This window comes from Suillus subalutaceus (assembly GCF_016647625.1).
Source record: "Suillus subalutaceus strain FC151 chromosome Unknown DFJ58scaffold_262, whole genome shotgun sequence".
Taxonomy (NCBI): domain Eukaryota; kingdom Fungi; phylum Basidiomycota; class Agaricomycetes; order Boletales; family Suillaceae; genus Suillus; species Suillus subalutaceus.
The window spans coordinates 17,131-42,269 of NW_024540511.1; the positions used below are offsets into that span (position 1 = coordinate 17,131).

Genomic DNA, 25,139 nt, shown 5'->3' on the forward strand with positions numbered 1-25,139 from the left:
AACCATCATACAAGTTGTTTTGATCACCCGGTTACATGGCATGTATCTGGGATCCAGCAGGGTGCTCATGATTCTTGTTGTAATTTTCGTGCCTGTCGTGGTAACCTGCGGAGTGATGGTAGCAATAGCAGCCAGTCATACTCCAGGGGGTAAGTTTTAAATTATGGACAATAGACAAATTCACATGCTCACGGACAAATCCCAGAGGAATACATCCTCTCCGGGACTTATCAGTGCACCTATGTCTGGGAGGGAGACGCCCGAACCATGGATTCCATGGCTTGGGCACTGTATACAATGTGGGAGGCCCTTGCACTGTGTCTTGCACTCTGGATAGCCGTAAAATACTTCCGTGGACTGCGACAACCATCAAATATATGGACCATAGAGGACTTATTCACGGTGTTAATGAAAACTCACGTGGCTTACTTTGCAAGGTGAGCTCGTAACTCGAATGTGGTTGTTTTTTTCGTGCTAAAGGTATGCACATACTAGCTTTGCCACTGTTTCTTGCTTCCAACTTGTCTATGACTCCGCAACTATTGTACGCCGACCTATCAGATCTGCATACGACTAATATTCATTTCCATAGGACGCGTCCTCCATGGGATATATTTTTGCTGTTCTTGAATTCTTCTGGAGCTTGCAGTTGTTTGTGTTGGGTCCACGCCTCATCCTTAGCGTTCGAGAATATCATGCTAAGTTCATACCTGACTCCGATGCAGAAACGGGCATATCTGCGATTGCCTTCCAGGAGTGCGTCCACGTGTTAAACCGGTCAACTGACAGGGATACGTAGCACTGGAGAAACTCCAAGTGATGATCACTTGGTGAGTAATTGTCTTCAGGGAGCACGAGTGAAGTACTTATAACAAGTCAATATTTTCTTTATAACAGAACTAGAATATCATATTGCAAAGATCATTACTTAGACTAGCTCACACGTAGGTGGGATGTTAAGAAACATCTCATCAGAGACAGCCAGAGACTCGTGATGTCGATCTGGTACGGAAACACCGTTGCTGATGATATGGACGCATGTGCATGTGACGCCTCTACCAGTGGGACTGTCAAGTTCACAATGGTAGTTCTAATTCGTGTCATCAACAGTGGCTGATGACTTTGATGACTCGAAAGTGCTTTAGCACCCATTGTCCAGCTGGATGCATTCTGTGCGAGAATCAGGTTTCCAGCCTCATAGTAAACGAACAAAGACGCAAAGTCACGAGCAGTCGAGCCGACGTGATGCAAGATATGACAATACGATGCGTTGAAACTGTTTCGTGACTCATCGACATCGTCCTCCTTATTTCACCACATCAACTACAATACAAACGTAAAATAATCGTATCCCGTCGCACCTGGCCATACAGTCCCACACTGAGTTTCTACTAGGTATTATGATCATCGGAGCCACAAGACTCTCAAATTCATCCTCATTGCTATCATACTAGTGCTACTAGCGTCGTGCCATCCGTTTCTGGACACGTCTTCTCCCTGTTTATTCACGAAGGACTTCTAATGCGCCCGCACGGCCTTCCAAGCGCTCCAAACTGTCCTCATCTAAAGCTGCTCTCTCCGGCCCGCACGGTACGTGATGGCGTCCGAGTTCCACGATCCTTTACACGATCTTGAAAACCTGATAGACGAGGGTGTTTATGTATATGACTGTTCCGTCAGTCTGAAAGTTGAGTGGACATCATGATGGTGGGTAGAATGTTTGGATCGAATGGTGCGTGTACATATTCTGAGTTTGTTGCTGACGCGCGCACTGAACGACCGTTCATCAGTTATGCATCGGGTGTTAGTCTCCAAGGTCACACTGACTATGTCCGGTCTGTCGCAATCTCGCCGGACAGAAGCTGTATTGTGTCTAGTTTAGACGACTTGACAATCTAGGTGTGGTGGCACATCGATGCTGGCGAGGCATATCCTCTCAGTGACCACTTTCGCTGGGTTTGGTCTGTCGCAATTTCATCGGATGGAAATCGCATAGTGTCTGGTTCATATGACAACTTGACAATTCAGGTGTGGGACATAGTAACTGGCAAGGCATCGAGTGCCTGTCTCCCAGGCCACACTGACTATGTCCTCTCTGTTGCAATCTCGCCGGATGTATGTCGCATCATGTCTGATTCACGTGACAAGACCATCAGGGTGTGGGATGAGGCCTGGTGAGCTATTGGGCACGCCTTTCCAAGGCCACACTGCTTCTGTTAACACTGTTGCGATCTCCTCAGATGGTGATCGCATCGTGTCTGGTTCAGATGACCAGGCCGTCCGGGTGTGGAACAATAACACTGGCGAGGCAGTGGATGCCCCTTTTCGAGGGCACACCGGACCCGTTTAGTCTGTCGCAATCTCGCCTGATGGCAGATGCATCGTGTCTGGGTCATCTGACAAGACCATCCGGGTGTGGGATCTGGAATTTCTAATCCGGCATCCATCATTTGAAACACTTACAATATGTTTTTCATCCAACCCAACTCATGCCCTTCATTCCGCCGCCTCCTTTCTCCAAGGTGCTGAAACCCCAGGCCCATTAGGCCCAAACGAGGAGGGGTGGATTGTATGCCCCGAGGGACGGCTTCTCCTCTGGATCCCGCTCACTTTCTACCCATCCGCGATGTATCATATGTATGCCCCGGGCAACACGCTAGTGATACCCAATGTTGTCCCGCAGCTGGACTTGAGTTGTGTTGCACACGGCACATCATAGCACAAGTATCGGGAACAGTAGTAGTTTGCATTGCCTTTGTATCTATCAATCAACTTATGTTGATCGACTGAAGATCTATGCACTTCCTACAGATTTCATACGATACAGGCTTGCCTTGTACTTCATTTGTTCCATTCTGCTACTTATTGGGCTCGCTCTCGCGAAACAGTTAGTGCGTTCTGTACGTCGTGGAGTCTGCACTGAGGATGAAGTTACTCAACCACAGTGGGCCAAGGAACAGTGCGTGTGCCGGACGCTGGTTTTGTCTCGAGTGGTACATGAGCCAAAGCATCGACGTACACCTTGTATTCTGTTCCCTTGAGAACAAACTAGACGTCAGTTGATTGAACTTATTGTAGTGGTTTGTGAGTCCTCGGAGTCCCTAGGCAGGCTATGCTACTGGCAATGCGGATCATGTTGGGGAGACTGAAGTAGGGATGATGGGTGTACTTGGTAGACCTCGAAGTCCCCGACCTTGAATGGTATGATCCGATAGGGAGAACGCCGGGATCAACAGTATATGTCACGGAATACATCCATATACAGGTTTCGTCATGCGTGTGGAATGCTGCCAGTGGAACAATGGGATGGCAGATATGTAATAGGGAAGCGATACAGCAACTGGATAAAATGTCACCAGACGAATTTAAGCCGTGCAAAAATACTGGAGAGGTGTGTGGTGCTCGCCGGTAGCAAACAAGCTAGAGGGATTGTGTACAGAGAAACAGTAGTGAATAGCGGGTGACCGTCCAGCCCGAGGTCGAGTACATTTACATGGCTGTTATGGTACAAAAGGGTAAGTCCTAACTTAGATCGTGGAAACAACACGGGGCAGAGTAAGTATACTACCTTCGAAACTTCGGACGCGGATACATCGGATGATCGAATTCAAGAGTGAACGACGAGGGAAAGATTCACAGTGTTGGCACTGGCAGATAACAAAGCTGTAGCTACACTGCTGCTACAGCCAGTACTAGCTAGTTGAGGAGATGCCAGGGTCAGTACCGTGGCTGGGTTTGCGATGGCTCTTGTTTCTGGCAATCTAACTTGAGCGCTCAGGACACATCATGTAGGTGTTCACCGTGTAAGTTGTACTACTAACGTTACGGCCCACCGGCAGCTTTCAATGGGAACTTCTTGTTGTTTGGATCAAGTTGGGGGGCCTTGCCAAACAAATGCAATTGCAGATCAGGACGTCGGCGTGGCAAAGAGTGACTTTCTCATGATATACCGCAATGACAAATGTTGAAAACATTGCATGATGTGATGATACGCGGTCCTTGTATCTGACATCTTTGGACTACTAGGACTCGTCCTGCATTTCCGAGGGTGCAACCATCAGACTAGTGACCTCGCGGATTCTAGCGCTGCCCGTGATATTCTCACATGGTGAGTTATTTGGCTGATATCATGTTCTATTTAATGAATGATGGCATAAGTATTTCAATACGGAGGAATCAAGGCGGAGTAAAAGGTCACTCAGGACATGCAACGGCTAAAACGTTGCATGTAAAGGGTCTTGTAACATTAATATTCTAAGAACGGGTGAGTCGGGCTTCCCGGCGCCACAGTAATTTGTGGCTCTCGTTTGAGCTGTCCGGGATAGTGTGACATATGTCGACCAGAGTAGTCGTGGGTTGCCAACCAGAACGGACATTTAGCTGTGCAAGTTGATGCACCATGTGCTTGATGGATTACTCGTGCGTTATGCACCGCTTTTGCACCAGAGTCACACTATACTTACACTCTTATAGCCCGATAACCGAGGCAGAGGGCGAGAGCATGAGCTGCATCACCCCATAGCCGCTGTCATGTGATGCTATGGAACTCCTTTGTCCTAAACTGATGTAAGTGTGTGAAGCGATCGGGAATCAAGCTCAAGTTCCGTAACTAACGAACAGCTTTTTGAAATTTCGAGGTGTTGTATTCCTCGCGTTCAACACTGCTTTGCACAAGTTTTGCATGTTCAATTTGATTTCAAAGACTTCTATTAACCGATCGGGCAGGAAACTACATATGGCCTGTTTGACGACAAAAGCGCCAAATAGTGGTATATCTAGCGCAAAACGTCATCGTCATATGTTCAACGAGTCCACCACACTCACTCAAACCCTTCCCTCCAATATGACCGTAGTATCAAATGACCCCAATTCGTGGCCCTTAATTGATTCATATCGTTTGTCCAGCTATTTTTTAGGTTCGTGGAGGGCGCTGCTGATACCTTGATCTGACCTCGACCACGTTTTTGCAGTCGCCTCCTTTGTTGCAGTCGCATATGATTGGGGTGAGCAAGACAGTATTGTGGAACCACTGGTGTGCTCACGATATTTCCAGCGCTGACATTTGGACAAGAGGTAGGTTGATGCTATTACCGGAGCAAGCAGCCGTTTCACTAACAATGGTTTTATAGTTTGAACTGATCTGGGTGAGCAGATGCCCTCTCGACAGCGAGTGTGTAGAACTAACACGAGGCAGAGACAACGCTGGTCCCACATGACTATTCTATATCTCATTGTACGTGGCTTATGTTACAAGCGCGGTTAGCCGGTTGTGCTGACTTCAACACATTCTAGGTGCGCTACGCTGGACTGCCATACACCGTGTATGTTTGCAAGGCTTACCAGTTGGCGCTGTGCTAATCAGCCATTATCGTAACTAGCGTTGTCATGCTGTGTATGTCTCCTCACATACGCTGTGTTTGTCTCTTCTGACCTGTAGCCTACAGCAAGTCTTCCGTCGGTCTCGGTGTCAGATGCAGTGAGTATCCTGCACTGGTACCTGTCATTCTCATTTAATCCTATGTAGGGGTGAGTAAAATTCTCGACTGCCTTGTTGGTTGAACAAACCGACTTCAACAGCTGTGAGTCTCTTGATCCTCCTACGCTCATCGCTAACTGGATCTTTCAGGCAATATCACGTACTTTGCACAAAATTGGATGTCTGTGGTGATAATTGCCATATTGTGCGGTAAGCTACCCAACTCCAATACCTCAGTGATATTGACCCGAATGAAAATATCATGCAAGTCATTGTGAGCAGTCGGTTACATGCTATGTATCAACGATCGAGAAAGATGCTTATCTTTCTCATTGCAATCTTCCTACCTGTCACGATCGCCTGCGCAGTGCTCACCGCAATAGTAAACAGCCATGTTTCTGGAGGTAAGCTTCAATTATAAATGGAAGACTGAAGCGTGTAGGGCTCATCGGTCGAATATTAGAGGAGTCTGTCCTGTCCGGCTCCTACTATCTATGTCAATATGACTACGGAGGAGCCGCCATACTTCTGATTTCCATGACTTGGATACTCTGCACTGTATGGGAGGTCCTTGTACTGTGTCTTGCAGTCTGGATTGTTGTAAAACACTTCCGTGAAGTGCAACAACTAACCACGGGAGGAACCATCGCAAACTGTCTCATAGTGTTGACAAAAAATCACATGATTTATTTCGTATTGTGAGCTTCTAATTTGAATGTGGTCATCTTTTCCGCTGAAGTTTTTTATACTCTAGTTCTGTTGCTGTTTTTTTCCTTTGGCCTTGGTGGTTTCTCTCCAAAGTTATATGTAAGCTGATATATCATCGAGTTCGTGCGCCTGTGACAATGTTCATAAATTCTGTAGGAGTCATTCACCATGGACACTGGAGTTTATTATGGTGTTCTTCAGGTTTTGTTGTTCGTGCAGATGTTCGTGCTAGGACCACGTCTCATCCTTGGTGTCCGAGAACGTGACGCTCAACTCGCAGTCGACTCCGATTCTGGACCGTCCTTCACCACCATCATCTTCCAGGAGCGCGACCTTGCGTCAACTGACAGTTGCGTGTAGCAAGGGACACGCTACAAGTGAGTAACACTTGTCGGGTTGTCATTTGCAGGGAGCACGAGAATTTCGTTTACAGTTTCGTCATGGTGCTGATATGGTGTGTATTTAAGTAGATTTCAAATGCAAAGTAGGTCTCGGCAAACCAACACCGCGTTGTGTCACATTTTTCGACATTAGTGACCAACTTGCAGCGCATCTAAAGAGTCGTATTCTCAGGGGATAACCCTTGTTACTTTAATGTCGAGTTCAAGTATGCTTCTACCTGAACAGTGGTGATAGGACATGCATAATCCCCGCTGCTTAGGCTAGGCGCCATCTACTTCGACAGACTGCCGCACCAATGAACCTATCTCTACCTATCTGCGTTATTTCCGCCTCGCTATCCCGAGCCCGCAGAACGTCCTCAACAAGATAATAGATCGCATTCTGTCGGCATGATACCAAAATTTTAGAGATGAATAGAATAGGTCGAAACACAACCAACAGATGAATCACCTCCATGCCACTACCCCTCCGAGGTCTGTGCATGTGTTTAATGGACGAAGATACTGGTGGACCCCTAGAACTGGTATAAGCGAGACAAATCCGCAACAAGAATAAGAGATCAGATCTAGCTTGATTCAATTGAGGGAACGCACTCGAATTCCTACCTAGACAAGACTTGTGCTGATCTGAACAAACCTTTCTGCTTGTCTGTCGTATCTATCGTTTCAATAGCGGTAGTGGTTTGCACACAGTATACATCGATGCCAAATAGTAGGGCCCGCACACAACATGATCTCGTGTATTGTTCGTGTACAGTACAAGTCATCACCAACACAAAAACACTAACACAAAGGTAAAGCAACGAAATATCGAAAAAGTAACACAACAGCAGTGCATATATCAGTGTCTACGAGATGCGTACGTATATACAGTGTACAGATGCAATGAGATGGGAATGGGACAATGAGATACTCAGTCTATAGATGAAGCAATAATATACACACATACATTACACAAATAACATACAACATTTGTCCAATCGATTTCTGGCCTATGCTGTCGTCCGCATTTTGAGGTCGCGCAGTACACTCTTGACGATTCGCAACCATACGTTTGCGCGGTCGATCTCGTCAAAAGCGCCGTCGATGCGTGCGCTAATTTTTCGCAGGAGGAGCCTGCGCAATGCTCGTGAGTCTTCGTCTTCATCGTCGTGTATAGTGGCGGCTAGGGATATATTTGAGGACTGGGCAGAAGAGCATCGTGAGGAGGCGGCGCTGTCGGGGGAGAGGTAGAAAGAGCGCGAGGAGTTATCAGGATATGCAGAGGGGGCAAGGGAGAATGCAAAGATGGGGTTGTAGACAGGAGGGTACCGCGAACGGAGATTTTGAACCATGGCTTCACGCGTTTTAATGGAGCGCTTGATGATGCGCTCAGCTCGGGAAATTGAATGGCAGGCAGTAGAAATCAGATGGTCAACCTAGAACAGGTTCATTAGTCACATAAGTTGGGATGACGGAAACTGAACATACTCCATGAAGGCACTCGTCGATACTCGACAAGTCACGACTTGCACCAGAGAGGACCACCTGAGATAAGTTAAACTCATCACTTGAAGGAGACGGGGACAACGATGCAGCTCTTGAGGGCTTCTCCGAATCCGAGATCGTGATAGAAAGCTGCGTAAAGTCCGCCTTAACCTCCCTCCCGACTGCACATTCGCCATCTAGGTCGTATACAATCTGCAGTTTCAAGGGTTTCTCCGCCATAATTTTCTTTTTCAGCCAGGCCTTAAGCTTCGACGCTCCGCTCTTCTCGACTTTCTCGTAGCGCTTGCGACTGCGCAGGAGGCTCTTAAGCTTGGTCTCCTTGTTGGGAACTTTTTCTTCGAGTGAGCTCATCGTCTCACGGGAGAACATTTCGCGCTCGATTTCAATGAGATTTGCGAGGTGCGCTTTGTACGCCGTGGAGTCTGCACTGAGAATGAAGCTATCCAACCACTCGGGCCAAGGAACAGTACGTGCGCCGGATGCAGATGTCGTCTCGAGAGGTACGGGTGCCGAAGGATCGGAGAGAACAGAAGCATCAGCGTACACCTTGGGTTCTGTCTCCTTCAGGATAGACTTGACGTAAATCGGTTGAACTTCCACTGCAGTGGTTTGTGAGTCTTCAGAGTCCCTAGGCGAGCGTTTCCGTTCCAGGAAGTGCTTGAGACTCCGGCCATCAGGAAGTGTACGAAGGTGTTCTTCCACGTCATGCGAAGTGGTATTCCACAAATGATCAATAGTGTTGAGAGCTGCCCGCATATCGCGTAGGTCACTCGCGGCATCGTCTACCTGCCCTCTGAAGTGGGCAAGCACGTCATATCCTAACTGCGACGTTTCGTTCACCACGCTGGCCAGGCGATCCAACCCTTCATGGTCACGGACAAATTGAGCTTCGGTCGAGAGCAGGGTAAAGTTTTCGAGCAGGCGTTCCGTGGATGCAGTCGCATCAAAATCAAGAGGAAGATGGGAGGCTGGGCCATTGGAAGTGCGGACCGTGGGCGGGGAAAGCGGGGTAGTGCGGTCCGTGAAAGAGGTGACGGATGTAATAGAACTCGAAGTTCCTGGCCTTATGGTGCGATCGGAGAGGGACGACTCCGAACGGATGAACTGTCCATCAGGACTAAATGCGGAACGGAAAATTGGGCGTGCGACTTCGAAGGCTGTAAGGCTGTGGCGAATTTGTTATGGCCCTGATGGAGGAACATGAAACACAAATCAACTCACCCTCGGGAATTGCGCAGATTGCGAATAGTGCCTGTGGTGTCACAATCAAGAAGAGCGAGGAGTACATCAAGACATTCGCCGTGCTCGGCGGCTACATGAATACAAGTTTCGTCATGCTTGTCGGGCGCCGCGAGCGGTGCGCGGAGATCACGGATAAGATGGATAGCGAATTGATACAATAACTGGGGAGATTCTGGAATGTCATCACGGGCGCGTGCGAGGCGTGCAAAACAGTGGAGAGGCGTGTAGTGCTCGCCGGTAGTGAACAAGCTGACGTCGGCGCCAGCGCGATACAGAGCGTCGAGGATCTCGATCGAGGGATTTGGTACAGATACGCAGTAGTGGATGGCGCTCCATCCTTCCAGATCGGGTACATTTACAAGAATTGGCCCGGGGTCCAATGGGGAAGGTTCGAAGGATTGTGAAAATAACAGGGGGTACAGCACAGAAAGATCGGCAGCGAGGACAGCTTGTACAATAGAGTCGGTGATGAAAGATATAGATTCAGATGAAAAAGTCGTGGCAGGTGGGATGCTTGGCGCGAAGTTGAGCTGAGTGGAGGTTTGCGGTGATAGGTAGTTAATAACGAGGCTGGGATTGCAAAGACCTCTTTTGTTTCCGCTCTATCACAACTGTATCAGTACCTGTGCCCAGACTCGTGCGCTACAAATCGATTACCTGATATTCACGCAGGCGGTAATTGCGTAGCGCCTGTTCGCATGTCCACAAGACGCGCGGATGGGGTAAAGCGAATTGGAGAGAAGACCGATGATTTCGGTCTCTGATATCAGGCCTAGCATTATGAGCAAGCTACCGAAGAGCGATCAGATATCTGAACTCCGAGCGAGCTAAACATAACTTACCAGGTGCTGGACGATAGCCAACCTGCCGTCGCGTGCAGCGTCTGTCATAACGCCGTCAATTGAAATTCAAAATTTATGCTAATCGGACGAGGCTCACACATCAGAGGTGTTGCACCATCCGTATCCTCGGCGTCGACGGAGATAGCGCCTGAGCTGCAGTCTAGAAGAACTTGGACTGCTTGAGGCATATCAAGCCAAGCTGCCATGCCAAGAGGCGTTACGTCGTTTATCGAATCTTGGGGAGCATTCAGCGTGAACAATGAGATTTCTGGATGCGAGACAGCCATGCGGATGACTTGAAGGCGATCCTCGGACAAAAACGACGCGTCAGACGCGTCAACGGTCTCCCACCTGAGCACGTTTCAGTAAAATTTCAACGCGTTAGAGAATGACTCACCTATCGGCGGTGAGAGCACATGTCAGAATAGTTCTGCCAGAGTTGTCAGACGCGTTGATGTCAGCTCCAGATTGGAGTGCATCGCGCACTGCAGTAGCAGAGCCCTCTGAGGCAGCCTGTAACAGAGCAAAGTTTTCAAAAGAGCGTTGTACACGACTGATCATGGTGTTATAGTCGTTAGTCGTAAATAGCGCGCAGCGAGTGTGTGAGAGAATGAGTTATGGGCGTTGGTCGTAGGGCGGATGAGTCGGTCAGTGGAAGAAGAGGTGATTTTGTGGAGTTCTGTTGAAGGATGATTTGAGTTTTGTATACGTACAGATAATGCTCTCAAATGGGGCACAACGAGGCAAAAAGCAGTTCTTCTCATTGATGTTCTGATGTTCATTCTTCTTGCCAGTCGTAGGCGCCTACTAGTCGAGCCGGCTGTCCGACCTGCCTCGAGGCAATCACGTAAAATAAAATAAAACATAATGGGAAAAACAAACAATGCAACTCTCGCTCTTTTCATTGTTCGCTTCCTATTGTCGGCTTCATCTAGTATATAGTAGTCTAGCTCGGGGGAGCAATTACAAGTAGTATTTAACTAGTAAAGGGTCGGTCTTTCGTTCACTCAGGGTAGTAGTCTCGACGACAAAAACTTAAAATCACCCAACCCGTCATGCAGGGCGGCGGCGAATCTGCTGGGAAATCATATAGTGGCTCTGATGGCGCGCACTGTCAAAACTATCCCGAGAAGCGACACACTTTCTCAATTCGTACGACAAACCGAAATACTTGGTGATATGATAGTAATATGATATGAAAACGTTACATTGAAACTGGTACGATGATGCATGAAGTACTTTCAGCTTGCCAAATGTATTATATAGAGTAGTCATGGGGTAGCAATGAGTCTATCCCTGACCTAAAGTCCGTGAGCGAAATCCCCGAACTCATCGTAATCGAACCTTCTAATAATAAGTGTGAACCGATTGCAAGAACGGAGTTCGCCGTATTAGATTACATGCTCCCCAAAGTTACAGAAATGCATCCCGTGACAGCGCCCCCTGGACAAACAGTAGTGAGCTAAACGTTTCACTGAAAATACTCCAAACACCCCGCTTACCTTGACTTGCTCAAAGTTTGCGATGGCACGGTCGAAAACCCACGCGTTGTTCTGTAGGCAATCCACGGCATACTTGGCATTTAGACCCGTCCGCTCGCAGATCTGCACGATGAGATTACGCTGAGTTTCAGACTAACCAAGTTGATAGTGTACGCCAGTGCGGAAATGAAGACGTAAGTGAAAGTCCATGAACAACGGGAAGCGAAAACTTACAAATGTCGATATTGTGTGTTCTAGCTGCGCCCGCGCGCTCGCGGGGATTAATGAAGATGATGGGATAGACCCTGTCGGTTGCTGAGTCGGCTGAGTCGGCATGGCATCCCCAGCTTGCACACGCATCGGTCCTGGATGCCATGCATCGTGGGTTGAGTATGCTCGTACAGACCACTGGTCTGACAGGACCATAACGTCCCAGCCATTCAATTTAGCCCTGCCAGATTGGTCATTGTGTCAATGGCAAATGCCGAACGCGTACGATGAAAAAGCGGCTTACCGAGAACCTGGTGGCGCTGGAGCTAGGATAAAGGCCCTGTCGAATGACCGAATACCCTGCGAAGGTTCTACGAGAAAGGAAAAAAATCAGATGTGAACACAACGACGTGGGATCGAGGAAGACAGAATTCGAAGACACGAAGGTTACTGCATCGCAACCAAGGCAATAGAGTACCAAACAGTATAGGGATGTCCAGGGCAGCCAAAAACTTCCGAGTAGATCGTGGGTGCTTACCTTCTATGAATTGCCCATGCAGGGAAATGAACAGTTTTAAGTTCTCGCCCTGACCCACAGGCCATGCATCGATACAGAATTTCTCTGGTGAACCAGATACGTCATGTTTCGTTTTTGGTAGTGTCGACATTGCTCGAATCGCCTCTTCGCTACCTAGGTGGAGACTGTTAACGACTTTGTCAACGCCACCTCCCATGCGATTAAGATTTCGGGAGCCGTTGTTGAGCCAGAGACCCCAATCAAGCTTGCGCTGATTTGGCATGTCTTTAGATACGTGAAGGCCCTGTATACGTGCACGAGACGGAATAGCTGTATTACATGAGAACGAGAAAGTGGCTGAAGGGTGATATGCATCGAGAAGGGCAGCTCGTTGATCATCAAATAATGGGAAGAACCTGATGATAACGTTTTATAAGCAAAATCAAGAGATGTAAGATAATATGACGCACCGAACGAGGAAATTGCTGACAACTGAGTCTTCGACACCTGTGATAAATGGTGGCCGCATTTCATATGGAAATGTGGTTGCAGTAGCTCGTCTTTCCGTTACAGGAGTAGACGAAGGCCCGGGAGCGTCGAATGCTATAGTAGCAATGGCCTCCTGATCCAGCATTATTAATGACGTGAAACGCCGTGCCATGTCACTGAATATTGTTAATTACATGACCCTGATGACCTCTTGTCAACGTACCTCTTGTACTTATCTCCCTTTCCATTCTGAATCTCCAGTTCTCTTAATGGATTCCCGAGGAGTATGAGTTCTCGCAAATGCTCGAGCTTCCCTTTCCGCCCGGAGATAAAATCGATATCTCGCCAAACTTTGAGGTTGTTATTTTGCAGTGATAGATTGGCGAGCTTGGGGAGATAGTGCGCTAGTGTTGAAAGGAGCTGACCAGAGCTGATGTTGTTATTTGCGAGAGACAGTGTTTGGACCTATAGGTCAAAGCATAAAACTCCGACAGAGTCTGGGAACAAAGTTCGACTTACAGCTGGTCTTAGGTGCGAGGCTAACTTGAACAAAACCGAGGCCTCTCTTACTGAGGATGCAGGGGCGCCTGGCGGCAACAAGTTGTGTTTCTGAATCTCTGGATCGTCCATCATCCTCTGCCCATGACATCAACCACAGATATTCGAGGGCTAAATAGGGTGTCTACTCACCTCTAGGTTCAAAAACCTCGTTTCGGGATTCCACCGTCTATTCACGAAATCTTTCCATACTTCTACTGCTTTCACTGGTACTGCGTGCGCCTTGCTAGGTGCTACACCTGCAACTGCCGCCGAAACGGCGTTCCTGCGAAGCCGCCCCACCGTCGAAGCGCCGCGGATCGTGAGAATATCTGACGCGCCGCCTGGTTGTGTCCGTGCGGCGAGCTGTCCATGTGCGAGCGGCGGTGGGTGCCAGACATTTGTAAGCGAAGGTTTTACACAAAAAGGAGACGAAGAGCGGATATAGATAGACAGTGATTGGAAAGGCAAGGGGTAATATACGACGGCGATAGATACAGCGACGTACAAAAATCCCAAGTCATGGACATAGAAAACATTCAAAGGGGGATCAACTAAGCTAAGAAATGCGAGCGGGGAAAGGTCTCATATTTACCATGCTAGCTCGATTAGGGCCGTGAGGCTCCTTGTAGGCATCAATCGGACGTGTGCGGTGTGTGCGGATCTTCGAGGCGCCCTTGCGACCACCTGGTTTGTCCGCTGTGGCGTCTCGCATGCGTGTGTCACTGTCGATGAGGCCAGCGCCCTTGAGCGTGGTGGTTGCGAGCGTACGGCTCGATGTCGGGCTTGAGAACATTATCACCTCCGTTGACAACGCAAAGAATTACTGTTTGTATAAGTTGCCTCTGCAAGTGATGGTACTGGGGATGATAGTGGTAATGGTTGTTCAAAAGCAAGAGGCGGCGGCTGAACTCTGCTGTGGCCAGTCGAATCAAAAACGGAGGTAGGTGAGCGCTTCCGACAAAGAGGCAACAAGCTGACTCAGCCACGGGGAGTGCTTTATTTAGTCGATGACTCCGCTATGTCACGATGGTCTAGCGACTCTAGCCCAGCCTACCAGCAAGCAACATGGATTTAACATGGATCGCGAAGCCCGGGCCGAAGGTTTTTAAACCTTACATGTTAAACTTTGCCTCTGATGCATCTCTATACAGTCTTTACTACAGGGACCCGGCTGATTGGTTCTTGTCACTATCATAGCACAGGATACCTTGCCAACTATCCTTTCCTGGACCAATGTGACTGCATCGTGCATGATGGGAAACAATCTATGGTGAAGGATGCCGTCAATTCTCTTGCGCGTTCTGCTCATAGTCTATCGTGCAATTCACGTTGAATGCACATATGACATCCCTGCTTATTTCAAACGGTGTCGGGCGGCCGGACTGGCTTCTGTGCGATCGATGTACACGAACAGGCTGAAGCGTGCTGGGATTTATCAATTTGATATGGAATTGAATCGCCGGAGATATTTTGACTGGCATGTTCCAACCGATTTGGCCGCAAACACCACAATGTTTGCTGTATAGGCCGGTGTCAGTGAACTTGCCACCGTCCACTTTCCCGTGGATAAAGCATCCGTTCTATCGATGCTTGCGGAACGGGGATTGTTCTACGAGGAATTCCAATACATCGATACAGGAATCCATGAAACACATCACACTTGCAACTGGCGCCATACCTCATAGCAAATTGAGATCGCCGTGTAGGTAGCGTCATCCCGCACCCTCCTGTTCAAACGCCGCTCAGGGTGCTCCAACTCAGGCCCTTCGGTGACTGCAGTATCCCAATCAGGGTGCACCGTTCCATCCGGCATCATCGAGTCCTTAAATTCGAACTGCGCGGGGACACAATCGACTAGCCATGCACGGGCCCGACGAGTCTCACTGTACTTCGCTCCTAATGCCTAATCAGTGGATGCCGGCGCTTAGTCTTGCGACATTTCTGGTGTACTTTTCCTAGTTGTTACCCGTCGTCACGAGGTCACCTGCGACACACGATGCAAGGTTAAAATCTGCAGGCGCCGTGACAGATTTCTTTATTCGCGGCTCCACAAGGCCTTTGCCTCTATCTGACTGTGGTTCTCATTGATTTCATAGTGGTTCATATCGTCTTCAAATTAATATCCGCAGGCCAACGTCAAACAGCGGAAATGACATTGTACAATACTACCGGAATTCCCTGCACAAATTCACTTTCATGTTGTGGTAAATCGACCTAATAGGCCAGGTATGTGGCGTTGCATGGCCTCGTTACCATCTGGGTTCCTGCGTCTACCAATTACGGTTCGGCCTTCTGGCACAAAGTATATAACCACAAGCTTTAATGTCCTCTCAATAATCAATTCTCTTCTCATTCAACACAATGATGGCACCGGATCATCCTCTACCAGCGCAAGGCCACATGTTTGATATTCCCATTGTCAGTCTTCTTTTCTGATCCATGCTACCTGTCGCTGATGTTGATGTCACGGTGGCGTTCCACAGGACCTTTACAATGATACTGTACACGCAAGCCCTGACCACACCTTATGTCGGTGGGACATCGGCGGGGGCATACCATGCGGCGCGTACATCAGCGTCTTGGACCTTTCAAAACACGTGCGCATGCATGGAGTGAAGGGACCTGGGGATTTGGCAATACAATGTGCGTGGGATGGCTGTACAAGACCCCCCATGAAACGGGAGAGTGTCGTTCGGCACATCGAGGAAGTGCATGTACAAGTCAAATATCCGTGCAGCCAATGTTGGGCTTCTTTCTCTCGCAAACATACGCTTAGCTCCCATGTCTTAAAGGCTCATTCGCATGCATCCTAGTACGGTTTCCTGGCCCTTTGCGCATTTAGTCCTGCGAGTATCTCCTACCCCTCAGTAACAGTTGTCGTATCACCCTCGCTCTGGATATACTGCCATTCCCGGTAATCTGTATTACATTCTCTCTGGATTCACAAGTACCGTAGAATCGTGCCCGTCCTTATTTTCATGATGTATGATATCCCCGCTAACTCGAAATGTCAATGCTATGCTCATAGTCACCGGAAGCGTAATTTCTCTCAAATATTCGTCACAAGTCCCCTGTGAGATTGAACTGGCGTTCTGGCATCCTAGTACAATATCTGAGAGGCTCTAAGCAAAATCTTTCGAATATTTCTGGAGGATCTTTAGGATCTTTGGAGGTGAGTCGTGTTCAGTATCACCAAGCCCCCGCTCAAATGAGAAGTTTAGCCAATTAAGTGGAAGTCGGATTTCTCCTTCAATCAGTGGATTGACACCGTTAAATCAAATTCGAGGGCGATGGCCTCGAACCTATCAGAATTATTCAAGGATCAAAATCAGGGGACGAACTGAAATCAAAAAGGCTCATAATAAAGCTCATGATGCAGTGATGACCGACAGATATCGGAGATACGGTATCAGTCGCTTAAGCTAGTTCCATATAATCGGATCCCGAAGCTATTAACAGTTTAGGGCAGGCCATATAACATAGAGCCTCAGGCAAGGTCCTGCCAGCGGCACCTTGCCCCTGGCCTACATACGCTTGGACTGTAACAGTCGTTGTAAGTGTTTGAGGCAAATGAAGTAGGGAGATATTGTAGCATGTTCGAGGTTTGGCATATTACTTGCAATATTATACTTGCTCGAACTATAGAACTTATTCGCAATATTAATACTATTACCAAGTCCGCGAGCCCTGCACGGTCGTAACAAGATGATTGTACAGTAATTCTGGACAGGTGAATACGGGACCTGCAAAAGCACAACACGTCGACCGACCATGTACGCGATATCTACACGAAGACTACACTGAGCTGCGTCGGTATCAAAAAGTAAGATAGCAAATTATCGAGCAAGGGACTCTCGGCTACGCGATAAAATCAGTAAAATCATGCCAATTAACCCTCTCGGCGCCCTCCGTTCGGCTGATACATGAACTGATGTGTCGATCCTGAAGAGGCAGGCTTCATCACAGGTCCCGGTCGTGTGCGATAGTAATTTCCGCTTCCCGGACGATCCATCGGGTTCGTCGAGGTAGATATAACAGGTGAGGTTGCAGCAGCAACCGTTGGCATTGGATATGGGAGAGCACGTGTTGGCGGTTGTTGGTGTAGTAGTGGCTGCTGCTGCTGCTGCTGTTGTTGCTGCTGCGTTTGTGCATGTCGAATTGCTGGAGAAGGTTGAGTAGACCCCGGTGCTGGTGTTGAAGGTGTTGGAGAAGCAGATGCTCCTTGTGCGGATTGAGAAGCAGGCGTGGGAACGGGATTCGGGACTGGAGTCTGATGGGGGGCATCTGTACTTGTTGGAGTGGGAGCTGTAGGTGGAGGGCGCTCAAGTTGGCCATCCGTCTCCCGTTTTCGTTTCGTTCCTCGCGACGAGGACTCTTTCAACCCCAGCGAGGTTGCTTTTATCAATATTTGGTGTCTATCGGGCCGAGTGATAAGCTCCCATGAAAGAACCGATATGCGACATGGAAAAATACCTACCTCGTACGAGAGTTGCCCCATTTTTCGCACAGGGCATCCCATATGATTTCCCCGCTACCATTGCGGTGCTCCTCGGCAAGTTTCTTTAGCCTTTCCGTTTCTTCTTCGGACCAGGCACCCTGATTTCCACCGCTTCCCACAATACCTCCTGTACTTCCACTCGCAGAGCCTGTCGCAGGTGCTGGGCTTGGCCCAGGTGGAGGTACAGGAGGATAGTAACCGCCATAACCACCATAGCCATAGTATGGTGCAGTAGGGTATGCTGGAGCGCCATATGGGTATGCTTGCTGATGGCCTAGGGAGACAACAAATGATTGCGGATCCGAAATTACTGGCCCTGTAGTGGTGGGGGATTTGCCGTTTGTAGAGGATGTGGATGGCCCAGGTTGGGGTTGGGGTGGTGGCGGCGGTGGGGGGATGGGAGCTGGGTAACCAGGTACGAAGTACGGTGGAGGTGGAGGGTGTGTAGTTAATCGAGAGGGAGATGCCAACTTTGAGACATAAGGACAAAGCAGACTTTACAACTGAAATTACGTGACTCACAAGGGTATCGCATATTCTTTTCGCTTCGCCGAGCATGGCCAAGGGATCTACTTTCACACCAGGGCCCATCTGGTAACATTGCGCAATAACAAGGGATGGTGTAGCTTTCTGGGCGAAGTTATTTCAACGCCTCAAAATCACGCAGCGGAGGCTTACAACAAGCTCTTCAGCCGCTCCATAGAACTCTGCACACAAGTTTAGCACACGCCACTGAAACTCATAGTACTGCTGATTGTGTGGTTGTATCTCTCCTGGAGTGGGAGAAGCGGTATATTGGTAGAACCCATGTTGTGGGGGGGACACTTTGGGGGCAGTATTAGCCTGCTCCTTCAAGTCAGTAGCTGATGCCCGTGACCGTCTATTTTTCGATCCACGGGGACGACCAGGACGCCTTTTCCGTTCTGAGTCTTGTGGCGGGTCGGGTTGTGCTGTGCCTGCACGCTTTCCAACTGCAGTTGAACTTGATTGATGTTGTGTAGATCTAAACATGACGAGCACATACAATATGAGTATTTACGAATACTTGCAATCAGACGCGTGTCATCATAACATTTCACAGTAATTACGCACCCAGCGGCGACCTCGTGATCATCGTCTTCACGATCAAGTTGCTCTTCAACGGCGCCCTCATCTTCATTCTCTTCCTCTTCTTCCTCCTCCTCGTACGTAGGCACTACGGGAGGATGAAGTGCATGGGAGAGCGGTTGGTAGTGCTGTGGATTGTCCATGCACACGCTCCGGGTATGTGATACAGGGATAGATAGGAATAAAGAATAGCAAAGTTTCGCCCGTTAATTTTTTTTGAATATCTCGGGGTGGTTGTAATCCTGTCTAGCGTTGGGGTTATGTCGTCGCCGTGCGAATAAACCATCAATATTCCCATGTATACATCTATTTGGCACAGGTTTATCTCTCTCTGCCGCGACGGCATACACAACGTCAAGTCAAAGGTCCTCAGGCTAGGCTCACCGTCGCCGTCAGAGCGTCATCATGTTTCACGACTAATTACCGAATCGCCAAGGTCCCGGCACTGGGTCCAATTCCAAACCCCACAGGTCTGGGTGCCAGCGTCGTCATCTTATTTTTAATGTGGAAACTCGAATGTAATACATATCCGCCTACAAAGCGCAGACCCACTTGGCGCATCACACGATCACCGGAGCGCTGGAGGGCTTTTATGTAAAAATAAAAATATATTCGCGATGCACTAAAAAACGTTTCGGGACTGTGGACGGCTTCTTCCGAACGGAGGCATTGACTCGTACCAAACATTCTGTGAGTATGAGATTAATGCACAATTTTCTTCCAGGAACCATTACTTTTCAGATATCTCAGCATGATCTGACCGCGACAGATTCTTCATGGTATCAAGTTGGGCTCGTGGCCAGCTTGATTTGTACTACCACGGACAAGTCAAGGTCGACACTCTTCTCTTTCCAAGACGTAGTCAGGCTTATTTCGAGGCTAATCAAATCTATCAATGTCATCTCATGGGTGAAGCTCCTCATCACACCACTTGTTAGCTAGGCGTAATACCTGACACATCGCTCATCTCCTGCATGAGCTCACTGTTATCCTTATGGCCTCTCCACTTTGGACTGTTAACTGATATGTCAGGACTCGAGGGGTGACCAGGCAGATGCGCTCTTACATTCCGTCACACACTTCCATGATGCGCTGACCATAGAAAATATGGCAACTGGGTTGAAACTCGAGAGGGACTCCACCATAGTGACTTGGAGGATGGATATCCTCGTGCCGTAGGTCGTAGAGCCCTTCACCTGTTTCCACCGCTTCGCCATCTTTTGCGTCAGCAGCGTTCAAGCGTGCTTTGACAGGGGGAAATTTGAAGCCACTAGGGTATGCAAGTACCGTGCGCTTCCCTTCATCGAAAAGTGACGCCCGACAGATGTCACAGGAGACTTTGCACGGGACATGATGACTATTTTTCTTCGTCGTGGTAGAGAAGCAGTGGAGAGCATCGCCGTTATTCTCCAGAATCCGAACACTTGTCTTTGGAAAGATGACTGCCCACTGAAAGGGAGCACCGTGCAGCCCTTGGCATTGTCTACAGTGGCAAAGCTTCGCATCGAATGGGTCGCCCGCAAAAGCAAAACGCACCGCACCGCACCAGCAGGACGACTCGTATTTTGTCTTGAAGAGCTCCTTGCCGTCTTGATCACGCGCTGGCGACCAGTTGTATGGCGGCTTTAACATCCAATCTTTCTCAGAATCACCACCGTCGGATGAGGGGATGGGAGGAGAACCGCGCCAGCCAGTATCGGGAATGGTCTTTGTGTCAGCCGAGTAGTCAGCTTGGTGGGTATGGTCTTCGGGCGAAAAATGACGGAAGCTAGAATGAGGCCTAGTCTTTGTTTGTGACTCCTGGATGAACGTTTGTTGCAAGCAACATAGTTGCGACTGACATCTTCATTGGCCTCGAACCTTCCAAAGTGATGTCATCTGATTCTGCTTCCGTTGAGTTACGTAAAGTAACTTGTTGATGTTATCAACGGCTCGGCTAAGACTTTGATTTCCCCTCTTTCCGAGTCATTCGCAGTTTCAGGACCAGACATCATCGTCAAAGTGCAATATTCATGTCTAGTACGTAACCATCACAGCTGCAAGCAGGCTTGGCCTGCATCTTCGTTCCTAAAGCTGAAGACAGGTTTTACGATCTCTTTGATGCTGCGGGTTTCTTGTCAACCACTCTTGTGTCCATTTATTATCCACATGTTCGTTCGAGCGCAAAAACTTCTCCTTCCACATTTCTTCAACTGTCACGTTTGGCTTTGAGGCAGGTCCTCCTCGGTGCTGCCCTCGTCATGTGGTCGTTGAGGCTCGGGAGCTTCTCGCCCTAGAGAGCAATCAAAGTGTGTGGCAATTCACGTTTCGATAAAATAAAGAAGGAAAAAGTCAAGTTTACCGGCGCATGGATGACGCAGACCATGACCTGGATGTTTGTCGTTGGATTGCCGTTTATATCGCAAGCATATTTCTCCCTTCAAGTTGGGCCTTTTTGACACACTCACAACAGTCAAACGTAATTCCTGCGTCAGCTCATCCTCTACGTGGCGCCGATTTTATTTCCCTCGCTTTGATCGCAGGCTCCTTGGCGCTCGAAGTCACAGCGGACAGGCAGAAATCCACGTGGCGCTACGACAAACAGGAAAACAATCTTTCATTTCCAAGGGAAGCCAGAGTCGTCATCCAAAGTATGTCATTTGATGTCTCCCTGTTATGAATTTAGGTTCATACGTCGCGTATAGTAGCTATGTGGGCGTACTCGGCATCTGGACTGGAATGTTCGATCTCGCCGCATTCTCTGGCGCACTACTTGTCTCTGTATTAGTTGCAACCGCGGCAAGTCCTCTTTTGACCTGTGTTCTGCTTCGACACGTGAGTTGAAATTAAGTTTTTCGTCTGACCTGTATAATTGACCGCATCGTGAACTTAAAATTGCTTTGCAGGCGTCAGGCGTTCCTCCTCTCGAGCGCGCCGCAGAAACAAGGTTGGGCGACAATAAGAAATGGCAGGAGTATAAGAGGTAAGTTTTCGAAGGTAGACTTTGGCCTTTTATATTGCGGTGGAAAGCCTTGCCTGCGGATAGTCCATTGGCGACGGCGAGCATACCGTTGGCGTCGGGGGTACGTGCTTCTACCCGTTGGTATTAGAGAACCTGGTTCATTATAGGGTTTCTCGTTGCATTTCTTTTCCCTTCCGTTGGATTGGAACATGCTGCTGACGGTCTCAATTTTTCGCTTCCGTTGGCATTGGGACGTGTGGCTGGCAGACTGCCGGTTCCGAGAATCCGGTCCCGTTGGATTGGCTTTGTCGAAGCACCTTCTGGTCTTCTGAAGTCGTGTTATCAGTTGGGCAAGTGACCGAACAGGCGACCAGCATCCTGCTATCTTGGACTTACCTACAAAGCGGGAAGTCATTGTGCTTTTACTTACAAGTGCTGAAGTGGAAACACTTACCCGCATTTGCGGCAATTTGAATAAGTTGCCCGAATCCACCCAGTAATCTCAGTTGGTTCCAAAAGGGCGTTAATAAGCGCCCATATCATTCAAGTCCTCGACTTCGTGTTCCGCGTCCGTTGGGTGTGGCTCTTTCTTCGCCGTCGGTGCTTCCACTGGCACAAGCGACGGTTCTCATTCCTGCCACCTCCGTCGGATGTGCCGCTCTTCTATGGATTGCGATCTGCAAAGAAATAGTGCTTGTTTCCAGTAATCTGTTCTGTGCATGTGACTTTCATCCCAGATCTCCAATCGTCTCAATACTGATGAGATCTTTTGTTTCATCAGGACCGTGCCAGTATTTTTCTCCTGGGGATGGTATGAGTAGAGTGTGCGATGAAGGTTTCTGGTATCATGGTATCGTTCGCGACTCACATGTTTCTTATCTTGGTAGCAATAAGCTTGTTCCCCGTTGTATTTTTAGGAATTTTTGGACACGCTCACGGAGGTTTCCCCAGATTTTCGGTACCGGTGTCTATAGCTATTTCAGTATTCTTGGAAATAGATAATTTAGCTTGTGTTTGACAGAGGGTACTAGTACATTACAGAAATAGCAGAGACTGTTGAACGTTGAAGTTGCGTACACGTTCCAAATACAGCCAGCTATGGTTTACAAATCATCAACCCCTCCTCGTACAGGCCCACCATGTACAGTGAGCCAGTCCTCGAATCCCTGAGCGTTGTGCAAGATGTTCCAAACACACTCCCGTCGCTCTGGAACAATGTTTCCACCTCCCATCCTTCACTAGCGGGGACAACTTCTGATACCGACAACGGCGCACGTAAATCATATTTCCTATCTGCTGCATGTGCGCTCTTCGCGAAATGCGTTGTGTTTGAAATGGGAGTGAGCGAGACGGCCCAGCTTGGCGCTCGCGCATCTGTTTTATTGGCAGCGACACCAGCGAGAGACGGGAAATGTGGATGCCCCGTGACGATAAGTGCGCCCTCCTCGTCAAACATGATGTTGTCGTTAAAGAAGGGGAGGCTAACGGCCTCCCGGTATTTGAGTGCATTTGTGGTCGTGTTGCGGTCGTAGAAGTAGACTTGACCGAGAGAAGTAGAAGACAGTGCGAGAGTCGTGCCGTCTGGGGAGATGGCTACGCCGTTGGCAAAGGCTACACCGAGAGCGGCTACTTCGTGCGTGATTGTGCCATCAGGGTTAACTGTGACATGTGCAAGCCAACTCAGGGGTAGTCCAGCGATAGTCTCAATCAGCGGCAGGGCGGGTGCAAGGGGGAAAGGGAGTCGACGGGTCATGAGATGATCATTACTGACGTAGAATGACGTCTCGTTCGTGATGGCCAAGGCATTAGGAGACACAAACCAAGGCGATGAAATTGTGCGTTGCCAGTGTGCCAGCGTTGGGGTATCTGGAGAAATGGTAAAGTGCTCAATTGTGGTCTCTTCGCGGGCATGGTTGACTACATAGAGAATAGATGGGGCTCCATCCTGAGAGGGCGTGACTTCTATCCCAAGTGGGTGGAAGCTATGTCCTTCCGGGTATCCGTCCAACTCAATACGCTTCAGGCTATTGTCTACCGTATCAACAAGCCAAAGATAGGCCCTTGGTTCGGGATTGCGCAAGGGACCCATGACAGTGTTCCATGCCTTGCGGTTAGGGTCGCACCCCGCAATAAGAAAACGGGCAGCTATAGTGCCATCTGCATCCAGGTGGTCCCAGAAAGTCATGTCTTCGCAGTAATTAATGGTATGGGCTGGCTCTTGAAGAAGTGTGCAGTGTGTCTGGACATCGCCATTGACATAGTATGATGGAGGTAGTGCAGGAAGAGTGAAGATGCCATGTTTAACAAGACGACCGCTCCGATAGATGAACGTTGCCTGTAGAAAATGAGCACAATCTCATTGCTTGGATTGGACACATACTAGTAGTACAGCAAGGACTGTAAATACTCGGGAGAGCATGACTGGCGTTTAGACTGAACCGAACTTGAACATGCTTTATCTGCATGCTCACTCAAACTAGCTTAATAGACTTACTTACCTATATGCAAATAAAGCAATACCAAGTGAATCGTTCGCAATAGCGAGATACAGAGTGATGGGAAAAGAACAAAGTGCTGAGGCAGCAGGCGGTTCTGTCGGACTAGGACTTAAGAGGACTGGAGCACTTACGAGAGTTCAATCAAAATTCCGTTGATCAAAAAAATCGTCATGATGCCTCAATGATGCCTAGTAGGGAAGCCAGAAACTCCCATGGGCTGGGTGTTGGGTCATGTGTTTTTTCCACTGCCTTCTGAGTCTCAGCCTCTCCTAGGTCACGGGTGGGCCAGGTTAACCCAGGTGAAAATGACGCGGCGGCGTTGACGCAGCGCGCCATCACAAATCACAGCGGCCGTATTGTCGCTCGCAAACACGGATCCAAATCATGCCTGAGTTATCTTGCGTCGATTCATGCTGCATCCTAGTCAGGCATATTTTAGATGTGATCCTCCCTCGTCTATACATTCTCAAAGGATTCACTTTCTCGTCCAGAACTCCAGTTCAAATTTTGTTTACAAGCCTCTCGCTAACCATGAGCTTGACAGCATGCAATGAGTTTCATATGTATAAGGTCTAGGCCAGGAGGCCCTCGTCCATTTCGGCCCAGTGACTGCGGCAGGCGCTCCAATCGTTTGCTACACTCCTGTCAATAGAAGCCCTTGCGGCTCGATTCAAATTTTTCGAGTAAGAAACTTCGAAGTA

At 48.7% G+C, this 25,139-nt stretch overlaps 8 protein-coding genes across 8 annotated transcripts; 3 read left to right on the forward strand and 5 right to left on the reverse strand.

Moving 5' to 3' along the window:
- Positions 1 to 67: 67 nt before the first annotated feature.
- On the forward strand, positions 68 to 2,178 carry DFJ58DRAFT_870585 (uncharacterized protein; the record flags this gene model as incomplete). Its single annotated transcript, XM_041394294.1, has 6 exons — positions 68 to 149; positions 206 to 437; positions 496 to 544; positions 593 to 756; positions 800 to 830; positions 1,900 to 2,178. The coding sequence occupies 6 exons, from the start codon at positions 68 to 70 to the stop codon at positions 2,176 to 2,178; spliced, it is 837 nt and encodes a 278-aa protein (XP_041235815.1).
- A 5,120-nt stretch (positions 2,179 to 7,298) lies between these two features.
- DFJ58DRAFT_235774 (uncharacterized protein) lies at positions 7,299 to 11,007 on the reverse strand. Its single transcript, XM_041379384.1, has 7 exons — positions 10,555 to 11,007; positions 10,255 to 10,508; positions 10,158 to 10,198; positions 9,973 to 10,104; positions 9,295 to 9,917; positions 8,056 to 9,238; positions 7,299 to 8,003 (listed from the first exon to the last, which is right to left on the reverse strand). The coding sequence occupies exons 1-7, from the start codon at positions 10,716 to 10,718 to the stop codon at positions 7,578 to 7,580; spliced, it is 2,823 nt and encodes a 940-aa protein (XP_041235816.1). The 5' UTR covers positions 10,719 to 11,007; the 3' UTR covers positions 7,299 to 7,577.
- A 276-nt stretch (positions 11,008 to 11,283) lies between these two features.
- Positions 11,284 to 14,566, reverse strand: DFJ58DRAFT_823082 (uncharacterized protein). Its single transcript, XM_041392093.1, has 11 exons — positions 13,987 to 14,566; positions 13,545 to 13,757; positions 13,374 to 13,490; positions 13,078 to 13,319; positions 12,836 to 13,030; positions 12,387 to 12,781; positions 12,153 to 12,219; positions 11,873 to 12,089; positions 11,660 to 11,791; positions 11,502 to 11,600; positions 11,284 to 11,458 (listed from the first exon to the last, which is right to left on the reverse strand). The coding sequence occupies exons 1-10, from the start codon at positions 14,185 to 14,187 to the stop codon at positions 11,571 to 11,573; spliced, it is 1,809 nt and encodes a 602-aa protein (XP_041235817.1). The 5' UTR covers positions 14,188 to 14,566; the 3' UTR covers positions 11,284 to 11,458; positions 11,502 to 11,570.
- Positions 14,567 to 15,627: 1,061 nt separating this feature from the next.
- Positions 15,628 to 16,431, forward strand: DFJ58DRAFT_823086 (uncharacterized protein). The gene is made up of 2 exons (XM_041392094.1): positions 15,628 to 15,812; positions 15,878 to 16,431. The coding sequence occupies exons 1-2, from the start codon at positions 15,756 to 15,758 to the stop codon at positions 16,205 to 16,207; spliced, it is 387 nt and encodes a 128-aa protein (XP_041235818.1). The 5' UTR covers positions 15,628 to 15,755; the 3' UTR covers positions 16,208 to 16,431.
- A 611-nt stretch (positions 16,432 to 17,042) lies between these two features.
- DFJ58DRAFT_823087 (uncharacterized protein) lies at positions 17,043 to 19,254 on the reverse strand. Its single transcript, XM_041392095.1, has 5 exons — positions 18,985 to 19,254; positions 18,571 to 18,895; positions 18,415 to 18,522; positions 17,872 to 18,362; positions 17,043 to 17,809 (listed from the first exon to the last, which is right to left on the reverse strand). The coding sequence occupies exons 1-5, from the start codon at positions 19,140 to 19,142 to the stop codon at positions 17,284 to 17,286; spliced, it is 1,608 nt and encodes a 535-aa protein (XP_041235819.1). The 5' UTR covers positions 19,143 to 19,254; the 3' UTR covers positions 17,043 to 17,283.
- Positions 19,255 to 19,669: 415 nt separating this feature from the next.
- Positions 19,670 to 20,797, reverse strand: DFJ58DRAFT_823089 (Mss4-like protein). The gene is made up of 2 exons (XM_041392096.1): positions 20,066 to 20,797; positions 19,670 to 20,012 (listed from the first exon to the last, which is right to left on the reverse strand). The coding sequence occupies exons 1-2, from the start codon at positions 20,629 to 20,631 to the stop codon at positions 19,934 to 19,936; spliced, it is 645 nt and encodes a 214-aa protein (XP_041235820.1). The 5' UTR covers positions 20,632 to 20,797; the 3' UTR covers positions 19,670 to 19,933.
- A 565-nt stretch (positions 20,798 to 21,362) lies between these two features.
- On the forward strand, positions 21,363 to 22,272 carry DFJ58DRAFT_847993 (uncharacterized protein; the record flags this gene model as incomplete). Its single annotated transcript, XM_041393553.1, has 6 exons — positions 21,363 to 21,422; positions 21,452 to 21,629; positions 21,665 to 21,813; positions 21,885 to 21,961; positions 22,025 to 22,061; positions 22,108 to 22,272. The coding sequence occupies 6 exons, from the start codon at positions 21,363 to 21,365 to the stop codon at positions 22,270 to 22,272; spliced, it is 666 nt and encodes a 221-aa protein (XP_041235821.1).
- A 624-nt stretch (positions 22,273 to 22,896) lies between these two features.
- Positions 22,897 to 24,628, reverse strand: DFJ58DRAFT_691787 (uncharacterized protein). The gene is made up of 2 exons (XM_041383395.1): positions 24,321 to 24,628; positions 22,897 to 24,275 (listed from the first exon to the last, which is right to left on the reverse strand). The coding sequence occupies exons 1-2, from the start codon at positions 24,357 to 24,359 to the stop codon at positions 23,037 to 23,039; spliced, it is 1,278 nt and encodes a 425-aa protein (XP_041235822.1). The 5' UTR covers positions 24,360 to 24,628; the 3' UTR covers positions 22,897 to 23,036.
- Positions 24,629 to 25,139: the final 511 nt, after the last annotated feature.

Bases quoted from the DNA above. Each gene is read 5' to 3' on its own strand.
- DFJ58DRAFT_823082 (XM_041392093.1), bottom strand. From the start codon at position 14,187: ATGTTCTCAAGCCCGACATCGAGCCGTACGCTCGCAACCACCACGCTC. The intron at 13,758-13,986 runs GTAAATATGAGA...GCACATGGACAG, and splicing joins GCCCTAATCGAGCTAGCATG to CTCGCCGCACGGACACAACC. The intron at 12,782-12,835 runs GTGCGTCATATT...CGTTATCATCAG, and splicing joins GTCAGCAATTTCCTCGTTCG to GTTCTTCCCATTATTTGATG.
- DFJ58DRAFT_823089 (XM_041392096.1), bottom strand. From the start codon at position 20,631: ATGTTAAAGCCGCCATACAACTGGTCGCCAGCGCGTGATCAAGACGGC. The intron at 20,013-20,065 runs GTAAGAGCGCAT...ATCAGTTAACAG, and splicing joins ATGGAAGTGTGTGACGGAAT to TCCAAAGTGGAGAGGCCATA.
- DFJ58DRAFT_823086 (XM_041392094.1), top strand. From the start codon at position 15,756: ATGATGGCACCGGATCATCCTCTACCAGCGCAAGGCCACATGTTTGAT. The intron at 15,813-15,877 runs GTCAGTCTTCTT...GGCGTTCCACAG, and splicing joins ACATGTTTGATATTCCCATT to GACCTTTACAATGATACTGT.
- DFJ58DRAFT_691787 (XM_041383395.1), bottom strand. From the start codon at position 24,359: ATGCTCTCCCGAGTATTTACAGTCCTTGCTGTACTACTA. The intron at 24,276-24,320 runs GTATGTGTCCAA...CATTTTCTACAG, and splicing joins CAGTCCTTGCTGTACTACTA to GCAACGTTCATCTATCGGAG.
- DFJ58DRAFT_235774 (XM_041379384.1), bottom strand. From the start codon at position 10,718: ATGATCAGTCGTGTACAACGCTCTTTTGAAAACTTTGCTCTGTTACAG. The intron at 10,509-10,554 runs GTGAGTCATTCT...AAACGTGCTCAG, and splicing joins TGTGCTCTCACCGCCGATAG to GTGGGAGACCGTTGACGCGT. The intron at 10,105-10,157 runs GTAAGTTATGTT...GCTCTTCGGTAG, and splicing joins TGGCTATCGTCCAGCACCTG to CTTGCTCATAATGCTAGGCC.
- DFJ58DRAFT_823087 (XM_041392095.1), bottom strand. From the start codon at position 19,142: ATGGACAATCCACAGCACTACCAACCGCTCTCCCATGCACTTCATCCT. The intron at 18,896-18,984 runs GTGCGTAATTAC...CGTCATGTTTAG, and splicing joins GATCACGAGGTCGCCGCTGG to ATCTACACAACATCAATCAA. The intron at 18,363-18,414 runs GTGAGTCACGTA...TATGTCTCAAAG, and splicing joins AAAGAATATGCGATACCCTT to TTGGCATCTCCCTCTCGATT.